Source organism: Pseudocercospora fijiensis (genome assembly GCF_000340215.1).
Source record: "Pseudocercospora fijiensis CIRAD86 unplaced genomic scaffold MYCFIscaffold_4, whole genome shotgun sequence".
In the NCBI taxonomy this organism is placed as follows: domain Eukaryota; kingdom Fungi; phylum Ascomycota; class Dothideomycetes; order Mycosphaerellales; family Mycosphaerellaceae; genus Pseudocercospora; species Pseudocercospora fijiensis.
In genome coordinates this window covers 5,010,693-5,033,399 of record NW_006921535.1, presented here as the reverse complement: position 1 = coordinate 5,033,399, position 22,707 = coordinate 5,010,693, and the positions used below count along the sequence as shown (strand labels likewise).

Sequence of the window (22,707 nt, the reverse complement as noted above, 5' to 3'; positions counted from 1 at the left end):
TTAGAGAGAGGAACTTGACAATTCCGAATACTGCTGCTCGCCTAGAATGGTCTTCTCCAACAGAGCCTTCTCACCGCTCTGGTTGACAAGCTCCCGGAAGACACCCTTCTCAATGGCAAGCAATTCTTTCGGTGTTCCAAGCTCGACAATCTCTCCATGGTCCATGACCAGTATACGATCGAAGTCTGCAATGGTGCTTAATCGATGCGCAATCACGAGCAAGGAGCTCATGTTACGTCCGAATTCAGATCGAATGGCCTGCTGGATGTACCCATCGGTCTCCATGTCAACAGACGATGTGGCTTCGTCGAGAATCATAATCTTTGGCTGCTGGAGAATGGCTCGTGCCAAGCACAAAAGTTGACGTTGTCCTTGTGAAAAATTTTCGCCTCCTTCCGATACAGGGGCATTCAGCGCAAAAGAGGTGGAAGTGTCGTTCGCAGATCCAAGGTGCACTCGCTCCAAAGCGTCATTCAACTCTGCCTCGGAATACCAGTCGAATGGATCGAGATTCGACTTGATTGTTCCAGTGAACAAAGTTGGCTGTTGTGGAACAATGGCCAGAGCGCGTCGAAGCGCATGGAGTTTCAGCTTCGCGCTGTCCAATCCATCGATCGTGACCTGACCTTCGCTCACATTCATGAATCGGAATAAAGCAAGCGCGAGCGTTGACTTTCCAGCACCTGTTCGACCAACGACACCCATACGCTCGTTGCTCTTGAGAGTGAATGAGAGTTTTTTCAGGACGGGAGGCAGCTCTGGCGCGTAGCTGACAGTAAGATTGTCAACTACCATTGTACCTTTACTCGGCCACGATGCCGGCGGCTCGTCGCCATCTTTCGGCTCGGTCCTGATATCAGCGTAATCGATCACACGCTCAGTGGCGTTCATGCCCATTTCGAAGTTGGCGTAAAATCGAATCATGTCCGATACGGCCTTGCCATATTGCAACAACGAGCTGATAGCGAAACCGGCCAATGAAGCAGACACACCAAGTTTGACGACAAGGAAGGCGACTGTGACCAGGAAAAGACTACCCAGGAGGTTGATGCGAAGCTGAAGCCACCAGTTCAACAGCCAGAGATGCCATGATGCTTTGGCGTAGCCATCGATGCGAGCTAGGATGATCTTCGTATACTTTCGCGTCTGGTCGAAGGCTCGAATGGTCGTCAATCCCAGCAAGCTTGATGTGAACTGCTCCAGAATTGGACTTCTTGATACGCTCTCCAATCTCTTCGCCTCTCTAGCGGCTCGAAGGTATATGACGGCCAGCATCATGGAGCCAGCAGACAGGATTAATGCTGGCACAAGGACGATGAGTGAGACAAATATGCTCGCAATCACAACACCGACGACCTGGAAAAACCACAAAAGGACATCCGCTGCATCGCTTCCGAGAAGATTATCCATGGTGTACACGTCGGCCGTGAATCTATTCAACACTCGACCCAGCGGCACCGTATCGACCCATCGAAGTGGCGCCGCCAAGACAGCCGACAGCAGGCTCTTGAAGAGTGCCTGGGATGATCGCAAAGACGCAGTGCGGATCAGCATGAATCTTAAGGTGCCGACTACGCCAGCAGCAAGCGATAGGCCAACATATACACCAATATAGAGCCCCAGATTGTCTGGTACTGTCACGGTGGCGAGGCGCTGCTGGGTGAGGGCAGCAACGGATTGAAGCGAGGTTTCGTGCTCGCCATACAATTGTGTGCTGCTCATCCCACCACGGGTCCAAATGTTCAGCCAGTAGCTTCGACCAAAGCCAAACAACATGAACAGCAGGGCAGCAAGGACGCCTAGGGCCCACAGCCAAGGAGACAACTCGCCAGTGAAGAATTTCCAGTACATGCTCAGTGGAACAGATCCGGCCGCACGCTCTTCCTCGGGGCTGAACTTGCGACCTTCCTGCTCATCGTCCTTAGGATCTCCGTGTTTCGCAACGGCTGTTTCTGAGTTCTCACCATCGCCCTTCTCCTCGCGATCTCCCGCGACGAGCAGCTTGTCGAACATCTCATTTCCTTTCAGCTCGGGCACGGATCCAGAACAGGCGACGGACTGGTCTGCCAATACTACGCAGAAGTCCGTTTGTGGCACGACAAGGGCGATATGATGGGTACCCAGAATCCTGGTCCTGCCTGCAGCAAGTGGTCCAGTGAGACCGTGCTCGTATACATGGTGGCCAGTACCAGCGTCGAGAGCTGAAAAGATGTCATCCATGATCAGAATTCCTGCTCTCGAGTAGAGTGCACGCGCAAAGGAGACACGTAGACGCTGGCCACCGCTCAGATTTACGCCATTGGCACCAATGTCTGTGCGGTCTCCGTCTTCCAAAATCTCGAGATCTTTCTCCAAACCAGAGCTAAAGATCACCTGTTGGTACCGCTGTCGATCGAATGGCAAGCCAAAGACGATATTTTGCCTAACCGTGCCATTGTCAGTCCAGGCACTCTGGGCGACATATGCGATGGCTGAGTCGATGATCCAGTCTTCTGCACTGCCTGGCGGCTCCCTCCAAGCTTCGGGCGAACTTTCCGGGACTTTCACTGAGCCAGAAACGACGTCGCACTCTCCGAGAATTGAAGAAAGCAGCAGTGACTTTCCAGTACCAGTGCGGCCGGTCACGACAGACAGTCCTTTTGACGGAAATTCGACGCTGATTCTGGAAATACGATACCCAACGTTTTCGCTTCCTTCAGTCACCGGCCAAGCGATGGTCGCATCATCGAAAACGATGCTAGAGGCCGCGAAAGACCGAGTTGATGATCTGTCAGGACTTGCCAGAAATTTATCGATTCGATCAACGCTGATTTTGGCTTGCAAGTTGGGGATGATGATGTGTGGCAGTGCCGACAAGGCCACTTCCAATAATCCGAATGTTGAGACGGCCGTGAAGGCGGTGGATGCTTCCAGGTTGCCGTAAATAAGGGCATAGACTGTCAGAGCAACAGCTGATAGCAGGAGTGGAGCAAGCGTCCAAGTGAACTGGAACGCTGTTTCGAAACAAATGCCTTTGAAGGTAAGGCGCATTTCCTTGCCACGAACTTCAAGCACCCGATCTTCCCACGGCGATTCCACGGACGAGAATTTTATCTGCCGGATGTTTTTAGTCACCTCATGAACAATTGCAGTCCGTTGGTCTCGAGTGGCCATCAACGTCTTCTGGAAGGCTCCGTAATGCTTGGCAATATACCAGCTGATGGGACTTAGCAACAAGTTTGCTCCGAGACCAGCCAGTAAGCTCTGCCATCCGATCAAGACCCAAAGGAATGCGCAGCCAAATATGAACTGTGTGACTGAGGACGGAACCAGGTGCTGATATGAGACGGCATCAGAGATGCGCTTGGTATCCACTGTGACCAGGTTCAGCGTCTCTTGCTCTCCTTGTTCCTGGAGTTTGTCGTCCGACTCTTCGCCACCCTCCGATGCTGGCGCAGCTCTGTGGACGATCTTGCGACGCATTCCTTTGGCATACAAAAGAGCCAACAATTCCGAGTACAGTGGAATGGCCAATCGCGAATATGTGATCCACCAAAGCCACGATGTCACGCTAGATGACAGAAACATTGTCACACCTAGCACCGCTGCCCATATATTTGCGGTTTGCAAAGATTGAGTCTCGAGTGCTCGCAGGATTCCATACAGCGCGAGCTGTGGACCGAAGCTGAGCAGTCCGGAGCCAATTGCGAGCGTGAGCTGGAGCATCAATGCGCCAAAGTGAGCAGTGCACATTGCTCTGAACAGCGTTCGGCCGTCCTTTCTCGCATCTTCAAGCGTGCTGTAAAGATTGGCAGAACGAGCTTTGGCCGGCAGTTGTGGGAAATCCTTCACCTCCGTCTTGCCTTGATTCTTGCCAGTCCGCCACACCAATGATCCTACATAGCTGAAAGTGAGCCTACTCCACATGCTCACGGTATGTTCTTGGTCGACTATGTGTCCTTCGTGGTAGACATCTGGTCGCCGAGGAACCAGAATGCAGCATATTGCTCGAAGTCCCGCGACTGTGGTGATTGCGACTTGCAACGAAAAGTCGGAGGGACCTTGATTTGATCGAGCATCTGGACTGTCGCATGCGGCGGCAAGAATGATTATACCAATACTCGTCCAGAAGGAACAGTGTGCGATCATGAACCTCCGTGGCATGGACGGCTCTAAGAAAAGAAGTATGGAATGTGCAATTGCCAGTATCTATCGAAGGTCAGCACTTATTCACCCAAGTCTCTACCCGAATCGCTTACCCATCCAGCCAATTGGCACCAGATCAGTGGCTCCAGGGTATCCTCATGCCTCTCCGCAACAGCATTGAGAACAACTCCAGCTATTCCACAGCCCAAACCAGCCACCGACAAAATCCCAATGCTCCATCTCGCTCCCTTATCCTGGATGTTCGCGCTCGACCCAGCCTTCGAAGCTTCACCATCTTCATCGATATAACACTCCGCCGTCTGTGAAGATGATCGCCTTGAAGCAAGAAATCCATAGACTAGGGGAAAATTGCTGAAAAAAAAAAGTGTCACCGCAACCGTCAGCGCGGTGATGATGGAGACGTCGTCCATCTTTGACTGCACTACTGGGAATGCACACATCTACTGTACCAAGGATATTCACGGGAGAAAGGCCGCGCCTCGCAATCGCAATCGATAACTCAGAGCTTCCCAGGCTCAAGGCTCACTTCGGCGCGATGCATCACCGTGCGGCGTGCGTTCGACGGACTGAGGCTTCTGCACCCGCAGGTTCCATCGAACCAGTTCTCGGCGCTCGGGCCCTGCACGTTGACCGCGGCGTTTGAGTTATCTGTTATCTTGTTGAGGTGGCATAGAAACGCTATTATAGTGCAGTCTGCAGATCTTTGCAATGGCCGAAAGAGGGCACTACAGTGGAGCTGTTTGCATACCAGTCGGTTTCAGTGGAACGGACTAGAACCATACCAACGCGATCTGTTGTAAAATCCGTTTTGTTATGCTGTTATAAGCTCTGAAAGAATTGGAATACCCGGAATACCGCCCCTAAAGCGGGTTAGTACTACATACATACATGAGGGCTAGGTTTTGGCTAATCGCTGCTGGAACAGGACGCGCTAGTCATGTTCGCCTAGACTGACGGTAATATCTGATCGATCGACACGGGCTCTCGGATCTTGCAGTATGAGCTGGAGCGATTGCATAGCGCGATTGATTGCGAAAATAACGAGACGACCAGCAACAAGCACTGCAAGCGAACGACTGTCCAAAATCACGAGCTTTGTCCCATAAAGCTATCTACAGCGCAGCGAACAAGCTGTTCGGACGCCTTCTGAACGAGATCCCAGCTTTCATTGGGGGCATGATGACTTCCCCCGTGATTGTATTCTCCGGCCTCTTTTGCAAGTATTGGAAGTCGTAGTTCATCACCAAGTATGCAAGCAGAAGCTTCATTTCCAGGTTGATGAAGAACCTGCCAGGACAGGCATGCCGACCATGCCCAAATGCAAGGAACCTATCACTCGTGCTGATGAGTGACAAGCTCTGCGACTTCAAGTAGTCCTCTTGCTCTCTCGCCCTGCTGAAACGAAACGCATCATATCTGTATGGGTCGGGATAGATGGCTGGATCGTGGTGTCTCGTCCAGACATCGGTAGCTATCAGGGATCCATAAGGAGCTGTCCAGCCTTCCTCATCCTTCAGTCCATTCTTGTCGATGACTTTGCGCTGGACTCCGCGAACCCCGAAGCCGGAGACTCGCATGCTTTCTCGGATTGCAGAATCTGTCTTCACCATTCTTGCGAGGTCTTGCTTCGTCCATTGCCCGTTCGCTTCTCGATAGACGGTCTCAGCCTCTTCTCGGATTGCCTCAATGTACCCGAGCTTCGGATCTGAGCCAAGCAAATCAAGCAAAATATTCGCGATCGTGAACGAAGAGGTGTGAATTGCCGCGAACTCCAATGGCATCAATCTTCTCGTGATCCAGTCCGCATCATACTCCTTCGCATCGCCGCGCTCTTTCGCCAAACGAATCTGCCAGGTCAAGTAGTCGTCCGGAATGTCGGTATGGCCCTTCTCCTCCGAATTCTTTCCCTCGTGTTCGATATCAGCGAGACGTTTCTCTATCACTGGCAGGGTCATTTTTTTGCATTGCCAAACGACCAATCTATTCGGGATAGATGCCAGATGCCCCACGATTGGCTGCATGAGTTTCGGTGAAAGCTGCACCAACATAACGACAAACATAACACCTGCGGCGAACCTGGCTTGTAGATCCCGAAACTTCGCGTTCCTGCAAAGTGGCAGACCGACGATCATTCGATTCGAGATCGCGGCTGCGATGTCAGTCATGGCTTCCAGAACATGGATCTCTTTCCATTGTTCGGTGTTCCGGCCCAATGTGTTGTCCACCTGAAACTTCACTTCGTCCCAGGTCGGAGGAATCAGATTCGCCAACTTGCGGCCTAAGTTGCGGTGTATGACTTCTTCGTGGAAAGGGTGGTGCAGCAACTTTGGATCGGTGAATGCGTACTGCCCAGCCAGCATGTCGAAGTGGGCCTCCACGTTACTGGCTTTGCTGTCTGGGTGATCGAGCAGCCATGGCAGCTTGTTGCTCGGGATGATGACCTCTGAAACGCCATTCAGGGTTGGAAAGACGTAGCTCTTGCCTTTGCTAAGATACTGTGTAGCGACTCAGTCGTGTGCGGGCGAAATGGAGAAGCAACAAGGGTCCTCACTCTGTGATATCCTTCAGCAAGAAACTCGCGCTGGTGTAGCAGACATTGTATGGCTGCTCGAATCTCCGAGAATGGACCACGGCCTTTGCGGCCGACCCTGCGCCAATGTCAGACATTTTCGAAGTTGCGCTGTGAATGGGAATTCATACCATGGTAAGTCTCTCGGGACGATGGCATTTGACGTGAAGGCGGAATACGTGGTGTAGCACACCAAACATAATGCTGCAATCAACCACCACGAAGCACCATCAAGCTGGTCAACAACATTCTCTATCGTCGATCCCGCCATCTTCATCACAAGATGCAGACAACGTCCAGCGTCCAAGCCAAGCGTAATTTCTCTCAGGAGCTCTCGGCATCGCCAGCTGAAGTCGATCCATCAGTGCATCTCTGGAGGGGTACAACGGTCGTGCCAACGACCTTTCGTCAGTTCGGCACGCAACGGCACGCTATCTTCGCCCAATAAGTTCGCGCGAGTCACATGCAAGCCACCGGAATCTGCAATGTCCAAAGGCGGTACAAGATCGGCCTCACGAACAGGATTGCGGTACAGGGTGTCATATGCATTCGTGAAGCCGCTTAGTAGTGCTTCCTTCCCGCCTACTCGTTGAAGGCCGAGGTCCTCTTGGATGTCAGGAATTTTAGCGTACCACTTTTCTGCTGTGGCTTGTTCTACAGTGCCCTGAACTACACAACTACAACCCTCCTCCTTCTAAGTATACCCTTGCTATCTCTCTAGATACTAACTTCTATATACTCTAAAAGGTTAGGGGATAGAAGGGTTAGGAAAGGTTAGTAGTTAGAAAGAGTTAGTATTTAGAAAGGTTTAGTAGTTAGAAAGGATTAGTACTAGATTGCGATATAGTTAAGGGAAGACCTAGCTATAGAGTAGATATAGGATAGTAAGGACTTTAAGTAAATAGATTATAATATAGGAGTACTTCTAGCGCTAATCTAATACTATTCTTAAGCTCTACGCCGTCGCTCTACTTAACTACTAGTAGAATAAGTACTATAGGGCTACTATACCTCCGTTATAGTAGCTCTATACTTAAGCCTTCGGTAATTCTATATAGTAGCGAAGGGACCTAAATATAATATCGTACTAGCGGCTACATATCTAAGCTACTAAGAATAGCCTTTATAGACCTTAGCGAGTAGTAGTTAGTATAGATTATATACGCTTTCGCTCTAGCGCGTCGACGCGCTTTCTATTATTTAGGCGCTTATTTTATATATCTATTCTAATCTTACTATCGCTCGCTATTATATTAATTCTATCTCTTCTAATATAGCCTTATTTACTAAAAATGCCTACTATTAGCGACCTCGTCGGAGATAGTAATAGTATACTTACCTCGTAGGCCTAGAGCGATTTCGCGCTAGAGGATAGTATATAGGCTTTACTTAGTAGTAAATAGGTTAGAATCGCTAATATATCGATAGACGAATTAGGGAAGGACAATATAGCTAGTTCTAGTAATAAAGACGCGTTAGATTTATTAGAGTCCTCTACGCTATACTATAAGCGTATTTCTCGGATTCCTATAAACCTAGAAACTATATATACTTCTTTACTATACGTCGATAACCTCTATAAATAGCGCGAACGAGCTATTTTTTATAGATTCGACGACTCGTTCGAAGTATTAGCTAAATAATAGTATGCGCTACTACTATACGTCGATAATATATAGGTAAAGGATAGGGTCTATATCGAGAAAAACAGATTAGAAATAACGCGTTTTATTTACTACTTCTATAAACAACTATACTAGAAATTAGACTAGAAGTAAGGCTTCGGTTAGTAAAGATATAATAAAAAGATAGAAGTAGCGCGTTACTATCTAGTTATAATAAAGGTTATAAGTACTTATAGTCCGACTAATAGTAATAGTAGTAAAGAGATTATTACGTATTAAGTATAGTATATTAGTCGCGAGGACTACTCGGACTACTATAAATTAGATAACTTTAATATCTTCTGTCGATATAGCGTATTATTAACCGCTATAGGTTAAGAGATATATTATAGATATACGGCGAGCTTAGTATAGAAGGTATTAAAGGCAGTATACGACTTAGTCGTAAACGTGCTCTTTAAGGCTACTAATAGCGACTTTATAATAAAATACGACGTACTAAACTCTAGTAGAGCGTTCCGAAAGATATATAAGGACGGTAGGCTTAGCGGCGCGTTACTAGTATAGTAGGCGTAAAAGGAAGACTTATATAAGTAGTATTAATAAGGTAAGTTAATATTATTACTTTTACTAAGGTTAGATTATAAGCCTACGGACTACCGTATCTACGTATCTAGACTCTAATTAAATAATTGTTATAGGTAAGTAACGCATACGTAGATGCTAGATATAAGACTTAATAGGTTCGATAAAGAGCTAAGTCTATCTACGTAAATCCGAATAGTTTTATATAGTGCGCTAAGCGCTAAGTAGTAGGTTAGAGTCGCGTAGGCCGAATGCCTAAGGCTAGCGCTTTCTACCTAGGGCGTAGCCCTTTATATTACCTCCGTCCTCCTCCCCTTCCTTAGTAGGGATAGAAAGCCCTCTATAGTTTCTATCGCTATTACTTTATCCGTTAGATCTGCACCTATCTAAGCTTCTCTAGAGTAACGCGCTCGTAGTTTCCTCCTTTACGATCGAGGTTTCCGCTACTTTCCGGTCGGGGTTGCCGTACCTAGGGTTTTAACGACTATAACTTTTACCGCCTTCTAGAACGCGCCGTAACTGCGCTTTTAAACGCTTTACTTATAATCGCGCTTTCCCTTACCTTTGCGACCTTTACTTCGGCGTCGCCTTCTAGGAGTATTAATATTTCCCTTTTCTTCTTCTTCCTCTTTTCTTTATATATATCCCTACTACTACTACTACTACTACTACTACTACTACTAATACCGTAAGTCCCTCCCCTTCCTCCTCGGTTCCTTTCGCAAAATTAACTTGTTCTAGATAGCTCGTCGAATTTACTATATTAGTTGCTATAACTCCGGCGAAGACTACGCCGACTAATCTATAAGGTTCCCGTCCGATTTATTATAAAGTACGCTAACTTTTCTTAAGCCCGCTAGCTCGAGGGCTTACGCTAATTGCGCTTATAAGAGAATTGCTTGCGCCCTACTATAAGTTATCGCAATTCCTATACCGAATCTCTTACTAACTATTTAGTCCTTAAATAGCCTACGTAGCCTACGCTAGCTATATCCGCGCGACCCGCGCTAATATCGCCGAGAAGCACTCCGAGCTTCTTAAGGTTCTTAAGGCCTAGAAAGCTCTTAAGTCTCTCTAGCCGTAAGGGTTGTTATCTAGGTAAGATTCTCCGTTTCTTGCGATAAAACCCTCGCTAACCGTTTGTTTTAGCGCTATCGCCTTAGAGGTAACGAACACCGTCGCTAATGTCGTAGCTTAATAGACTTAGACGTAAGTTCCTCGCTACCCTTCGACTTTCTCTCGCTAACCTCTCTTTTTTAGTAGTATTCCGACTGCCCTCTACCTCGCTAATAATCGTCTAGGTCCGCTAGAGGAGTAAAGGTTTCCGTAGGTTTTCTAGGGGGCTCTAGGTAGTTTCGGATATATTATTATTATTTTTTTTATAGTCCTAAGGTAACCTTCTAACTTCGGGCAGAGACCCGATACTTACTTATAAATACCTAAATGAAATTCTTCTTAACTCTAAATTATGTTTCTCTTCTCTAGTATTCTAGTAAACCTAAGTCTAATAAGTTAGTAAGAAAATCCAAACTCTAGAAGTTAGTAAAAGTCCCTAGAATCTATAAACCCGTTACTTTGCGGAAAAACTCTAGGTTACTACGTTATTTCTTCCGTTTTCCTCTCTTCTCCTAATCTCCTAGAGGCCCGTCGTTCTCCTCGATTTATCTATATTTCGCTTTAAAGTCGTCTAGCGCGAAGGTATCTGCGATATAGTCTAGGGGTTCCTACGTAGGTTTATAGTACCCGCTCTATTTTACGAGTGCTTCTCGCCCTCGGCTTTACTTCTTTTTTCGGGTATATAGGATTTCTTCGACCTACTACTCTTTATATATCTCGAATAAGATAGGGTCCGGCTATTCGTCGTCGGTTATCTACCCTAGAAGAGAGTCCTAGCTCGCAAGTCTTAGAAGGTCGGTATAGAATACTAGGTAAATATTACTAGGTATTCCCGAGAGTTATACTAAGATAGGCGATAATACCTCTTCTACTATATACTTAGCGTACTTCGAGTCGAGGCTCTTCTTTAGTCTACTAGTCTAGTAATTCCTTAGGTCGAGCTAGACCTTATCTTCGATATAATATACCGGCGCTAGAGTTCTAGTCTTATTCGCGCTATTCTCTTATTTCTATACGGCTTCCGCTATTTATACTTAGTATAGATCTAAGATCTTCTTAATCTTGTCTACGAACTCCTCCGCCCGTTTCGCTATAGTTAGCTATCTATCGATAGCTAGGTCCTCTTCTAACGCAACGGGGGAGGTAGATTCGTAACCGTAAGTCGCGAAGAAAGAGCTTATTCCTAATCCTGCTTAGTATCATCCGTTAAACGCTAGTTCTACCGTAGGAAGCTATTAGTTCTAATCGGACTATATCTAGTTAATATAGTTCCGTAGGTAAGCTTATACGTCTTAGTTTACGCGCTCTAGACCCCCGTTAGTTTATAGGTAGTAGGCGGAGCTTAACCTCTGCTTTATACCGAGTAGTCGATATATCTCCCTCTAGAAAGTGCTTATCTAATTCGTACCTCTATCGCTAGTAATAGTACGAGGTAGTCCGTAATGCCTAACCTAGTATTTTAGAAACAAAACCGCGTATTCCTCTACTTTTATAAAGGGAGTACCGATAAGAGCGATCTATTTACTAAGGCGGTCTTTAATTACCTATAGATACCGGTTCCTATCTAACTCTAGTAGGTTAGTTATAAAGTCTATCGAGATTTCCTAGAAGAAATAGTCGGGTACTAGTAGTAGTTTTAGGAGGCCGTGTTTGTATTCCCTCTATACCTTATTGCGTCTATAATAGTTGCAGTTCCGTAGGAATTGCTATACCTGCTTCGACTATAGCGGCTAGTAAAAGTCGCGACCTAGTATAGAAGTAGTAGAATCCCGGCCGGGGTAGCCGTAGAGCGGCGAGTCGTAGATCGACTAGATAATCTTCGTATATAGTATATCCTACTATAGTTCCTCGGCCCCTATATCTTTGTATTCGGTTTCCGTCGTCGCTAGGGCTCTTAGAACCTAGAGCTTACCGTAGTAGCGAAGGAACCCCTTAGGGTCTATTATACAATCCCCGATCTAAATTTTTGCTTTAATTTTTAGTTGCAATGTTCTATATCCCTTACGGACTTTCTGTACTACCGTCTAGTATACTATATCTTTCTCGATAATACTCTTCTATATATTGTTTATCTCTAGGTCCTAGAATAGTTTAGCGCTTTCCGGCGAAGGCTATACGGGCTCCGTTTCGTTCGCGAGTAGGGATAATAGGCTCGCCTTTATTATACGCGGGAAGCTACGGATAGTAGTACTAGAAATCTAGACGTTTTCCGGCTAGTTTAGAGAGAGGTCCGGCTCTAAGAATCTCCGGAACCTCGAAAGCTTATCGTCTTAGCCTAACGTATCTTATTCCCTCCTCGATAAGGTATCCGGTAGGATAGCTTCGATTCCCGGCCGGTAGACTAGGGTAAACTAGTACTTCGCTAGTTCTTCCTATTATCGGATCTGTCTTTCGGATAGCTAGCGCTTTACTATAAAGTATTCTAGGTTCTTATAGTCTGTCTAAATCGTAAAGGGGCTATATAATTTCAGCTCGGAGTCTTAAAACTTAATACTAGATACGACTACGAGCATTTCCTTATCGTAGATATTGTAATTAATCTCCGCTTTATTTAGTTTCTTCGAAAAGAAGCCTACCGGTCGGCGGATTCCTGCCTTTTCTTAGATAAGGGCGCCCCTAATCGCGAACCCGCTATAATCCGTCTTAAGGAAGGTAGGAAAGGACAGGTCCTACTAGGCAAGTACCGGGGCGCGGTAGAATTTGTCCTTTAGCGTCTCGAACGCTTTGTCCTATTCTTCTCCCTAGGCGAACGGGGTTCCCTTACTAGTAAGCGTAGTTAATAGTACGGAGATCTTAGAATAGTTCGGTACGAATATACGGTAGTAGTTCGTAAATCCTAAGAAACGACGAACTTCCTTTTAGGTCTTAGGTACTACCTATTTTTATACGGCTTCTACCTTTTCGAGGTCGGCTAATACTCCTCCTCCGTCGGCGTAGACGATAAATCCTAGGTACTTAATCTTTTTCTAGGCGAATTCGCTCTTTTTAATATTAAGGTAAAGGCCTCCGTCCTAAAGCTTCTTAAGTACTACTCTTACCTTACGGAAATAGTCTTCTCTCGACCCGCTCGAGTAGATAACTACGTTATCTATATACGCTAACGCGAAGTCGTTTAGATACTCCCGTAGGAGAGTGTTAATATACCGTTAAAATGTAGCCGGGGCTCCGGACAAACTAAATAGGCATACTAGCTATTCGAACGAGCCTAGCCTAGTCCGAAAGGCCGTCTTATACTCGTATCCTTTTACTATTCTAATCTTATAAAAGGCCGAGACTACGTTAACCTTAGTTAACTACCGGGCCTCCGTTAGGTTCCTTATAGTATCCGGGATTAGTAGAAGGGGGTATCTGTCTTGCTTCGTTAGAGCGTTAAGCGCCCTATAGTCGTAGTAGAACCGCAGTCCTCCCCTAGGCTTCTTAACGAATAGTATAGGCGCCGCCGCTTCGGAGTTCGCCGGTCTTATAAACCCCTTCTTTAGGAGCTCGTCTAGCGACTTCCGTAAGACTAAGAGTTCTTATTTCGATATACTATAGAGCGGACCCTAAGGGAGTTAAGGCTAGGATCCGTCTAGTTTCTCCCGGAGTTCTATCGTATAGTCGATACTAGAACGATAGGGCGCTAACTTATCGGCTTCCTTTTAATAAAATAGCGCGGCTATATCGCGAACCTCCGGGGGTAGCTTCTTCTTTAGCTTCTCGATCGTCGGGTATTTCTTCGTCTTTAGGGCCTTTTTAATATCCTCGGCAATTATCGCGGTAAGTAGGCTTCTTACGGCGTTAATCGTAGCGATGTTTCTATTTATATCGACCTCGCGGTAATAGCGCCCTTTTTTAATCTAATACCGAGCCCTCCCGTAGTAGTACCGTCGTTTCTCGGGCACGGTCCTAACCTTATTATATACCTTCTATAGGTTCCCTAGGATAAGGGGAAAAGCTAATCCCGGTACGACGTAAGCGTATACCGTTTGTTAGAATCTATTAATTTCTATCTAGAAGGCGACGACTTTTACAATTTTCGCGTCTTATATTGCCGACGACGCTCCTTTTACTTCTTAGGACTTACGGCTAATATAGCTAAGTCCGAGGCTTTTAGCTAGGCCCGCATTAATTGTAGCGTAATACTAGTATTCTTTGTCGATAAGAGTAGAAGTTCCGACGTTATTTTCGAGGACTATATTAGTATATATAAGATTCCCGTTTATATCCTTTTTAACTTCTTCCTATTTCTTTGCCCGTACTCTATCTACTCCTAACTCCTAACTACGAGTAAGAGTTACTCTTTTCCCGAGTCGGAACTGCTTAAGTCCGACTGTTCTTCCGTATTCTCTAGAATAGGTTATATAGAGGCGACACTAATCTTAGTAGGCTAAGCCGGCGGGGCGTACGGGCAATCTCGAATACAGTATCTGCTCGCTTCGTAGCGGAAGTAGAGTCTTTTCTCCTTATACTTCTCTCTTTCTATAGAGTTAACCTATTTAGCCCTAGGTTTTCCCGCCGTCGATTATTAGGCTCTACGGTTCTTTCTACGGGAAGCGTTAGTTTAAGCGGGATTTATAACTACGTCTCTATTAGAGTCGACCTTCGGGTTCGCCGTAGGGGCCGTATAGGGGGGAATAACGACCGTAGGACTCGCTACTTCTTTCTTCCTTTCTTACTAGCGTTTCGTAGCCTGTTTAAACTAATCTATCGACTAGAGGTTCGTTATAATCCGCTTAACCTCCTCCGTATAGAGGTAGTAATCCTTAATCTTTAGTACGGCGGTAGTATAGGTCTTAGCCGCGTTCGAGAAGGTATTCTTTAAATACCCGATTTTCGTATTATCGGTCTAACGGTCTCCGCCTACGCTTAGTAGGAGGCCGTCGAATTCTAGCTAGTAGTCGTGCTAAGGTTATCCCTAGGAGTACTTTAGGGCTTAGAGTTGCTCTAGCGCCTTTATAGCTTCGTTGCTATCCGCGAAGACGTCCTCGAGTTACTAGAAGAAAGCTTCGGGATCCTTTCCTTTTATAAGGCTTCCTCTTTCCTAGAAGTAGCGTATCCTAGCGCGTTCCTTTACCGGTAGGGTATCGTATACGGTATCCTAGTAGTAATCTTCGGAGAGCTTTAGTTTTAGCCCGGAACGAACTCGGTACGAACTTCTTAGTCGTAGTAGGTAGTCCCGGAACGACTCGGCTTTCCTATCCTACGATAGTAGCTTCTACTCGCGGGACGCCGTTACGTTTTAGCCGGTAGCCGAGAGAGTTTCTAGCAGTCCCTTTAGGATCTCGTTCGTAGACTAGTCTCGTACTAAACTAGCTTCGGGAGGCCCGGGCTAGCGAGACGCTTCCGCGTATTAGAGCGCGGAACGAGTAGCTTATAGCTAGGCTTCTATCGTCTACTATCTAGTATAGAGACTCTCGAAGGTACGATAAATCTCGTCCCTAGTTATCTCTAGTACGGTAGGGGCAGCGTTCCCCTAGCTATCTTACTCGGGTTCCTAATAAACCTTAGCGTTTCCTATATTAAAGATCGAACCTAATATTACGGGTAAGCAACGCGTACGTAGATGCTAGATGTAAGACTTAATAGGTTCGATGAAGAGCTAAGTCTATCTACGTAAATCCGAATAGTTTTGTACGGTACGCTAAGCGCTAAGTAGTAGGTTAGAGTCGCATAGGCCGAATGCCTAAGGCTAGCGCTTTCTACCTAGGGCGTAGCCCTTTATAATAATAGATTACTACGAAATTCGGCTTATTTTATCTATTCCCTAAGGAAGCTATTAGATCTAGATACTAGCGAATTCTCGATATAAAAGCTAAAATTTTAAAGATTCTCGAAATTTTAAAGTTCTCCGCTTAAAGCGGTAGCGCCGTAGAGCCTTAGCTTTAAGCTAATTAGGAATTTTAGAACCTATAGTAGAACCTCGGTCCGGCTTCTAGGCTCTAGCGTACCTTAGTAAGCCTAAACTCTTAATCTTAGGTTCCGCGGGATCCTTTTATTTTAATTCTAGTTTTCTACTATAATAATAGCTAATATATTACTATAGAAGAGCTGTTCTATAAGAATATTACTAGTACTATATACTAAATTAACGGTAAAACTACCTATAGCGTTATATTTGCGTTTAAAACTACTTAACTAGTATAGAATTACTTAAATGCTATACTATAATCGTCTTTATAGACGCGATATATAGGACTAACTTGCTTAGCTAGTTCCTTTATACTATTATAATAAAGGATTAATATAGTATATCCCGTATAGCGGCATATATGCTTTCGTCTAAAGATAATAGCGATATTATTATAGAGTTTTATTATATAGTAAGCGAGTAGATAGGCGGTAAATAGCTACCTAAATTCCTCCTTATAGACGACTCGGCGGTAGAGCGACGCGCTATTTAAATAGCATTTCTATTAATAATAACCTTCTTTGCTACGTATATATATAGCGTACTATTAATAGACATTTTAGTGCTAAAATCTACTAAGAAATATATCGATACGTCCGCGCTACTATTATTTATTATCGCTTACTTATAGGTATATAAGAGTCGCTATAAGCCGCTATCGACTACCTTCTAAAAAACGCCGATTACGAGTCTAATAAGACCTACTTAGAGCGTAACTTTAGTAGTAGTATTCGGCTATAGGCTAATTACTATCGCGTCTATAACGTACCTACTATCGTCGGCTAATATAAGAATATAAATATAAATAAGAGCTTCTACGTATATCTTAAAATAGATAGTAATAAGTCGCTAATAGTAGCGGACTTTATACTTAAAGAGGTAGCGATATAGTGCTTATATAAAGGTTAGGTTAAGGACCTTCGGTCGGATAGTATCTCGTAACGATAGGGTTTAAATATATATTCTCTTATACGCGATAGCGATAAAGAGCTCTATACCTAGCTTCTACGCCTATTATAGCCTATATAGCGCAAGATTAGCGCTTAAATTAATCTCGTAAACGATAAGTCTATATACTATAACCTGCGGCTATTAGCGACCGAGGTAGGCGCGCTTACTTACGACTATAAATTCTTCCGCTAATATCGCATCTTTTACGCTAATATTTAGTACTACTATATTATACTTAGACGCGTTATTATTAAAGATTAGTACTAGCAATAATAGGTAAATATATTTACTAGACGCGCCTTTAAAGTCTATAAAGAAGATACTATTATACCGCTAACTTAATAGAGATACGATACGAGGATACTATTAAGGCGCCTTATATACCTATCTATTAACTCGTTATATATAAGACGCTCTATAACGCGTATAAGTTAATCTTCTAACTCGAGCGCTTATATAATAAAGAAGGTCTTAACGAGACTAACGAGAAGCGCGAGGCTATTATCTCTATAAGAAGGGTATGTTAGTAGGTAGATAGGGTAGTAGTAGGTATAGGTAGTATTCGATAAGGATCTAGGAGGAGAGGGAGGAAGGTAGGAGAGTTGGCCTATTGCTAAGCGCTAAGCCCTGCCTAAGGCATTAAGACCCTAACTTTACTCGAGCCTAGTTATATACTAATTACGTATAACCTCTTTAGTCCTAATATACGCTTCCCTTCTAAAGGCCGCGCCCTCGTAGCCGGTCTATATTCCAATCTCAACCTCTATTGCTACTAACTTAGCAAATCTAATAAGCTGCTTAGCTGCGCTAAATTAAACACTTAACTACCTAATTATATAACTATATTAAACCTTACCTTCTAATACAATATCTAACTCTAACTGCGCTATCCCTATATATAATAAAGTAATATATAACTAAAAGGATTAAGGACTATCGACTAATTACAATACGAGCGCGCCTTCCCTATTATAATAGGTAGGCGTACGAGGTATTATAGCACTGCCTCCGTTCTAAGTAATGTCGTACGAGTTCTTTGCGTCTACTCTAATAGACCTAGAAATGTCCGCTCTAAGGGATTATTCTTATTATTACGAGGGCTATTATTGTTCGTAGTTTCGCTAGCCCTAATTAGTTAGGTTTAGTAGCCTTTAATTGTTAATTAATCTTATCTTTTTAAAAACACAGTTCGTCTAGTTTCTATAGGTAAAGGCTATTATAAGTGCAATAGTTAAGGTTCGCCTCGCTTAAAGAGTCGGAAAGATCGAGGAGTAACCTATTATCCGCAAGATCGACCCTAGCTAGCTTAGCTCTATATTTTTGCCCTTAGTTAGTCTATTAGTCGCTTAGTCTTTTAAACTTCTAGCCCTCCGAACGGCTTATCCTTTTAACCTAGCGTCTTAGCCTTAGGCTATAGTATAGGTAAGGTTGTCCTTATAGGTATAGCGATAATAATAAGTAAGGTTAGCAATAGTAGCGAGTAGGTAATATTAATAATAGCGGCGCTATCCGTCTTAGCGCTAACTTTACCTTACTTCTAATTTCCTTCTTTAACTAATAATAACTCGGCAATACCGTTACTAATATAGCTATATCTTTCCCTCTTTAAGTAGCAATATACTCTATAATACTATTACTAATATAGCCGCGCCGGCCGCCGGTATACTACTAGCTCGTAGCGCGATACTATTATCTTTATTACCGTTATTCGTACGCCCGCGCGCATCGCCCTTATTAATCGCTTAGGCCTTAGGGCCTCGGTAGAATAAAGGAGTAAAAGGGGGCGCTAAGAGAAGGGTCTTATAGGGTGCGCTAGTAAAGAGGTAGATTCTATAGTAGTATAGTCTTATTGTCCCTTATTACTAACAATTGCTTACCTCTAATTAGTTAGCTAATAGTACCCCGGGGGTAGCATTAATCCTAGGCCTTTCTAGTAATATTATAGGCCCTTAGTCTTCTTCTTGTTCTTTATACTAGTCTAATACTTATCTAACAACTTAGTTATATCCTCGAAGGAACCTTTAGCTTCCTACGAGTCCTATTTAGGTAAATAGCCTTGCTATTTTAATAGGTATTCCTTCTTGCTTTGCCTAGTCCGGTATTTTAGAATGCCTTCTATAGACTATAGCTCTTCCCTATCGGCTAGGACTTCTTCTAACTTAGTAGGCGCTTTATCGCCTTCGCGCTAGTAATATAGTTTAAGGAGGGATACGTAGAAGGTATTATAGATAGTATAATAAGGAGGAAGCTACAACTAGTAGGCCTATATACCCTTAGCCTCTCGAATGCGGAATAGGCTAATGTATCTTAGTACGAGCTTAGGCCTTGTTTTGCTATTAGGTAATAGGTGTTTGCGGATACGGAGGTTCTTTATACTAAGTATAACTATATCGCCTTGTTTAAAGGTTATTAGTATATAGCGCTTATCGTAGTAGGTCTTTTAGTACTCTTAAGCCTTTATTAGTTTCTTAGCTATCTTAGCATAGATTTCTCGCATCTTCTAGATACGTTCTATTACCGCTAGTGTCTCTAGTACTTGACGCGCTTCCCTTTCCTTACGCTCGGCCTCGAGCGTTAGTAGGTCTTATAGCAAAGCAGCATTTTAGCCTATTATAGCTATATATAGTAAAACCTTAGTTAATAAGTGTACGCTATTGTTATATACGAATTCTATAAGCTATAGGAGATTGACCTAATCCTCGGGGTTCTTATTAATATAGCTACGTAGGTACTGCTATAGGGTAGCATTCTGCCTCTCTATTTAACCGTTAGTCTATAGATAGAAGGCTGTTAATAGCCGATGCTTTAGTCTTAGCTATAGGCATATTTCGCTCTAATAGTGCGATATTAGTATCGATCTACGATTAGATACTATCCCCTTAGGGGTTCCCTAATAGGTATAGAAGATATTAGTCTATAGCGCCTCTACTATATTAATAGCAGTCTAATCTTTGCGCGCCGGGATATATCGAGCGCCTTTAGTAAATCGATCTACTATAATAAGGATAGCATTATATACATCCTTGCTACCCCTTCGCTTAGTAGGAGGAAGGCCTATAATAAAATCTATTATAAGCTCTACGAATAGCTTCCTAGGAATAGGAAGTAAAGACAACTCGCTAAATAGTAAGTGCTTTAGTGCTTTAATACGCTAGTATACTACGTAGGTCTATACGTATTCTTTTATATACCGTTTACTATTCGGCTAGTAGTATATACGCGATAGTAGCTCGTACGACCTCTCTATACTATAGTAACTAGCAAGCTTACTATTATAGTATCGCTTTAAAAGCTCTTATCTAATCGATTGTTTAGCGGGGACATAGTATCTACCCTTAAACCTTAAGTAACCCTTATCGTCGATCGACTAACTATTACTCTTACTAGATCGAGTCGCCCGTCTACTTATAAGCCTATTAATACGCTTAATAGCAAAGGCGTCCCTCTACTAAGTACGTAACAGCTTATTTTTAAACGATTAACTATCCCTATTCGTAAGGTTATTTAATAGTACCCTTACTATCGAACGAGGTACGTATTATATGTATCTAATAGTACTAGTAGCCGGAACTACTACAACCTCTTCTATAGTACTATCGCTATATAGGCTATTACTATAGATAGCAATGTCTTTAACTAAGTTATTATAGCTCGAGCGATCTACGTCCTTTCTAATATATACTAGAAGAACGATAACTCCGCTATAGTATTTGTTGCCGCCGCGGGGTCCGGAAGTCCGCTTATCCTGCGCTTGCTTATTAATAATACAGGCTATAGCAATCTTATACTATAGGGTTAGAAACAATAAATTAATATACTAAGTCTCGCTATCGTAATTAGGTCGCCTCGATAGGCTATCGGTAGGGTTACTTACGCCTAGCTAGTATAATATATTTGTTACGATATAACACTATTGTATATACGATAGCAGGCAGCGGTTACTATTAACCGCTGCGGTCGCTATTGCTACTAATAGTAGGACTATTATATAGATAGCTTGCCTCGCGGCACCTTAGAGAATTATTAACTTTTGTACTATATAACTGTTACGATACCTTCGTACTATAACCGTATACCTAGTAACTTAGTAGCTTCGCTTAACACTTAGTTAGCTTCTATACTAACTACTAGTCCTCTACCCGAATCGACCCTAGTTATTACGGCTACGACGAGAATCGACGCGATTAGCTATAGGTCCTACTAATCTTCCGCCGATTACTACGATTTAACTCCTACCCGTTACGACGGTACCTATTCGATTTACTACCCTTCCGCACTATACCCTACCGACGCGCGAGCGCCTTATCGGCGATCCTATTAGTACCCCGAGGAGATAGTAGTAGTAGTTTCTACCTTTAGTAGTAATTGCCTACTATACCTAGGTCTAGGGGTAGCCGCTTTCCCTAGGAGGACCTGCTCCGATAAGCTACGCTCCTCCGCCTTTAGTCGGTTCTCCGTTATTGTCCTCTATCTAGAGACTATCTCGCCTCTACCCTCTTACTAATAGTTTACCTGCTTGCCGTAGCTCCTTCGGACTCGCTTCTAACTCCGGTAGAAGCCTCGAAATCAGCTAAGCTAGCGGTTTAACTACTGCCCTAGTACTACAATCTCGGATTGCTAGATATAGAGCCCTATATCCTACGTATCTATTCCTATATTTAGAACTACGTCGATTATAGCGAGAACTTCGCGACCTAGCTTAGGGCAAAGTACGGCCGAATCGACTTGCTTACCTTATACGTTCTATACTATTACCCGCTCGTAGGAAATCCGCCGCCTCTATAGGCTAAAATCGAGGAACTCTACCTAAACGCCCTTAACGGTTATAACTTCCTAGGGCAGTAGGTAGTAGATAAAGGAATTCTAACTAAATCGGTTAAGGAGCTTAAAGCCGCGCTCCTAACGGTGCGCGATTTACGCTACTACCGTTAATTCTACCTAGATATCTATCTACTACCTATAGTAGAGTAGCGCCTACCGGCCCGACCGGCTTAAGTTCTACCGCGGCCTATAGTTTCGCCTATTACTACGGTAGAAACAACCGTGCCGCCGGAATAGCGTCCCGGTTCGCCTAATAGCTCGCTTAAATCGGTTTTCTTATAGAGGCTACTTAAGCTACGATACCTAGCGGACGAGAATCCTTAGAAGCTAAGGGGGCCTCTACCTAAGACTTCCTCTACGGAACTATTAACCGGGCCTTCTAATCTATCGACGTCGCCGTTCTAGGACATTAGTCGCGGCTAATTGCCTCTAATAAACGACGGCCTCGCCGACCCGTAGGCTAACGAGCCGCGTAGTCGTTTCTAATATCGTACTCTAGTAGATACCTTATAGACAACTAAGGAGATCGATAGGGCGAATATCGCTATATAATAAAACTATTAGCGTCGTAATTATCTTCGCGAATTAGCTAGATAGAGAGGAGTCTATCTTAACGAAGTCGTATTAGACTTTCTAATAGAATAGGCGATTTTACCGCTATCGGCTACGCGTAAGCTAAGTCCGCCCTAGCTAAACCTAGGTTAATATAATTACTAGTAGAGGGCAGACGTATATATAAATGCCCGTAGGTATAGCCGCTTGCGTTAGGGCGGCTTTACGCTAGGCGATCCGCCTAGCAATCCGCCTAGTAATCCTCCTAGTAACCCTACTAGTAACCCTCCTAGCAATTCGTCGGTCTATCTACTACTACCGCTAGCTAGTAACTTCGATCTAAGCGATCTCTCTCGCGAGCCGGCGTAGGATTAGTCTTTGCCCTTTCCGCTATTAGACCTTTAGAGTCTACTATAGGAAGGTAAGAAGTAACGCTAGAAATACCGTCGGTATCG

At 44.1% G+C, this 22,707-nt stretch overlaps 2 protein-coding genes across 2 annotated transcripts; both read right to left on the bottom strand.

Annotated features, from left to right (window-relative positions):
- MYCFIDRAFT_39267 (putative ABC transporter) lies at positions 1-4,556 on the bottom strand (the record flags this gene model as incomplete). The annotated part of the gene is made up of 2 exons (XM_007927608.1): positions 1-4,188; positions 4,239-4,556. 2 exons carry the CDS (start codon positions 4,554-4,556, stop codon positions 1-3), a joined length of 4,506 nt encoding a protein of 1,501 aa, XP_007925799.1.
- Positions 4,557-5,258: 702 nt separating this feature from the next.
- On the bottom strand, positions 5,259-6,781 carry MYCFIDRAFT_137028 (uncharacterized protein; the record flags this gene model as incomplete). Its single annotated transcript, XM_007928532.1, has 2 exons — positions 5,259-6,641; positions 6,698-6,781. Coding segments are annotated over 2 exons (1,467 nt in total), but the record flags the coding sequence as incomplete, so codon positions are not given.
- Positions 6,782-22,707: the final 15,926 nt, after the last annotated feature.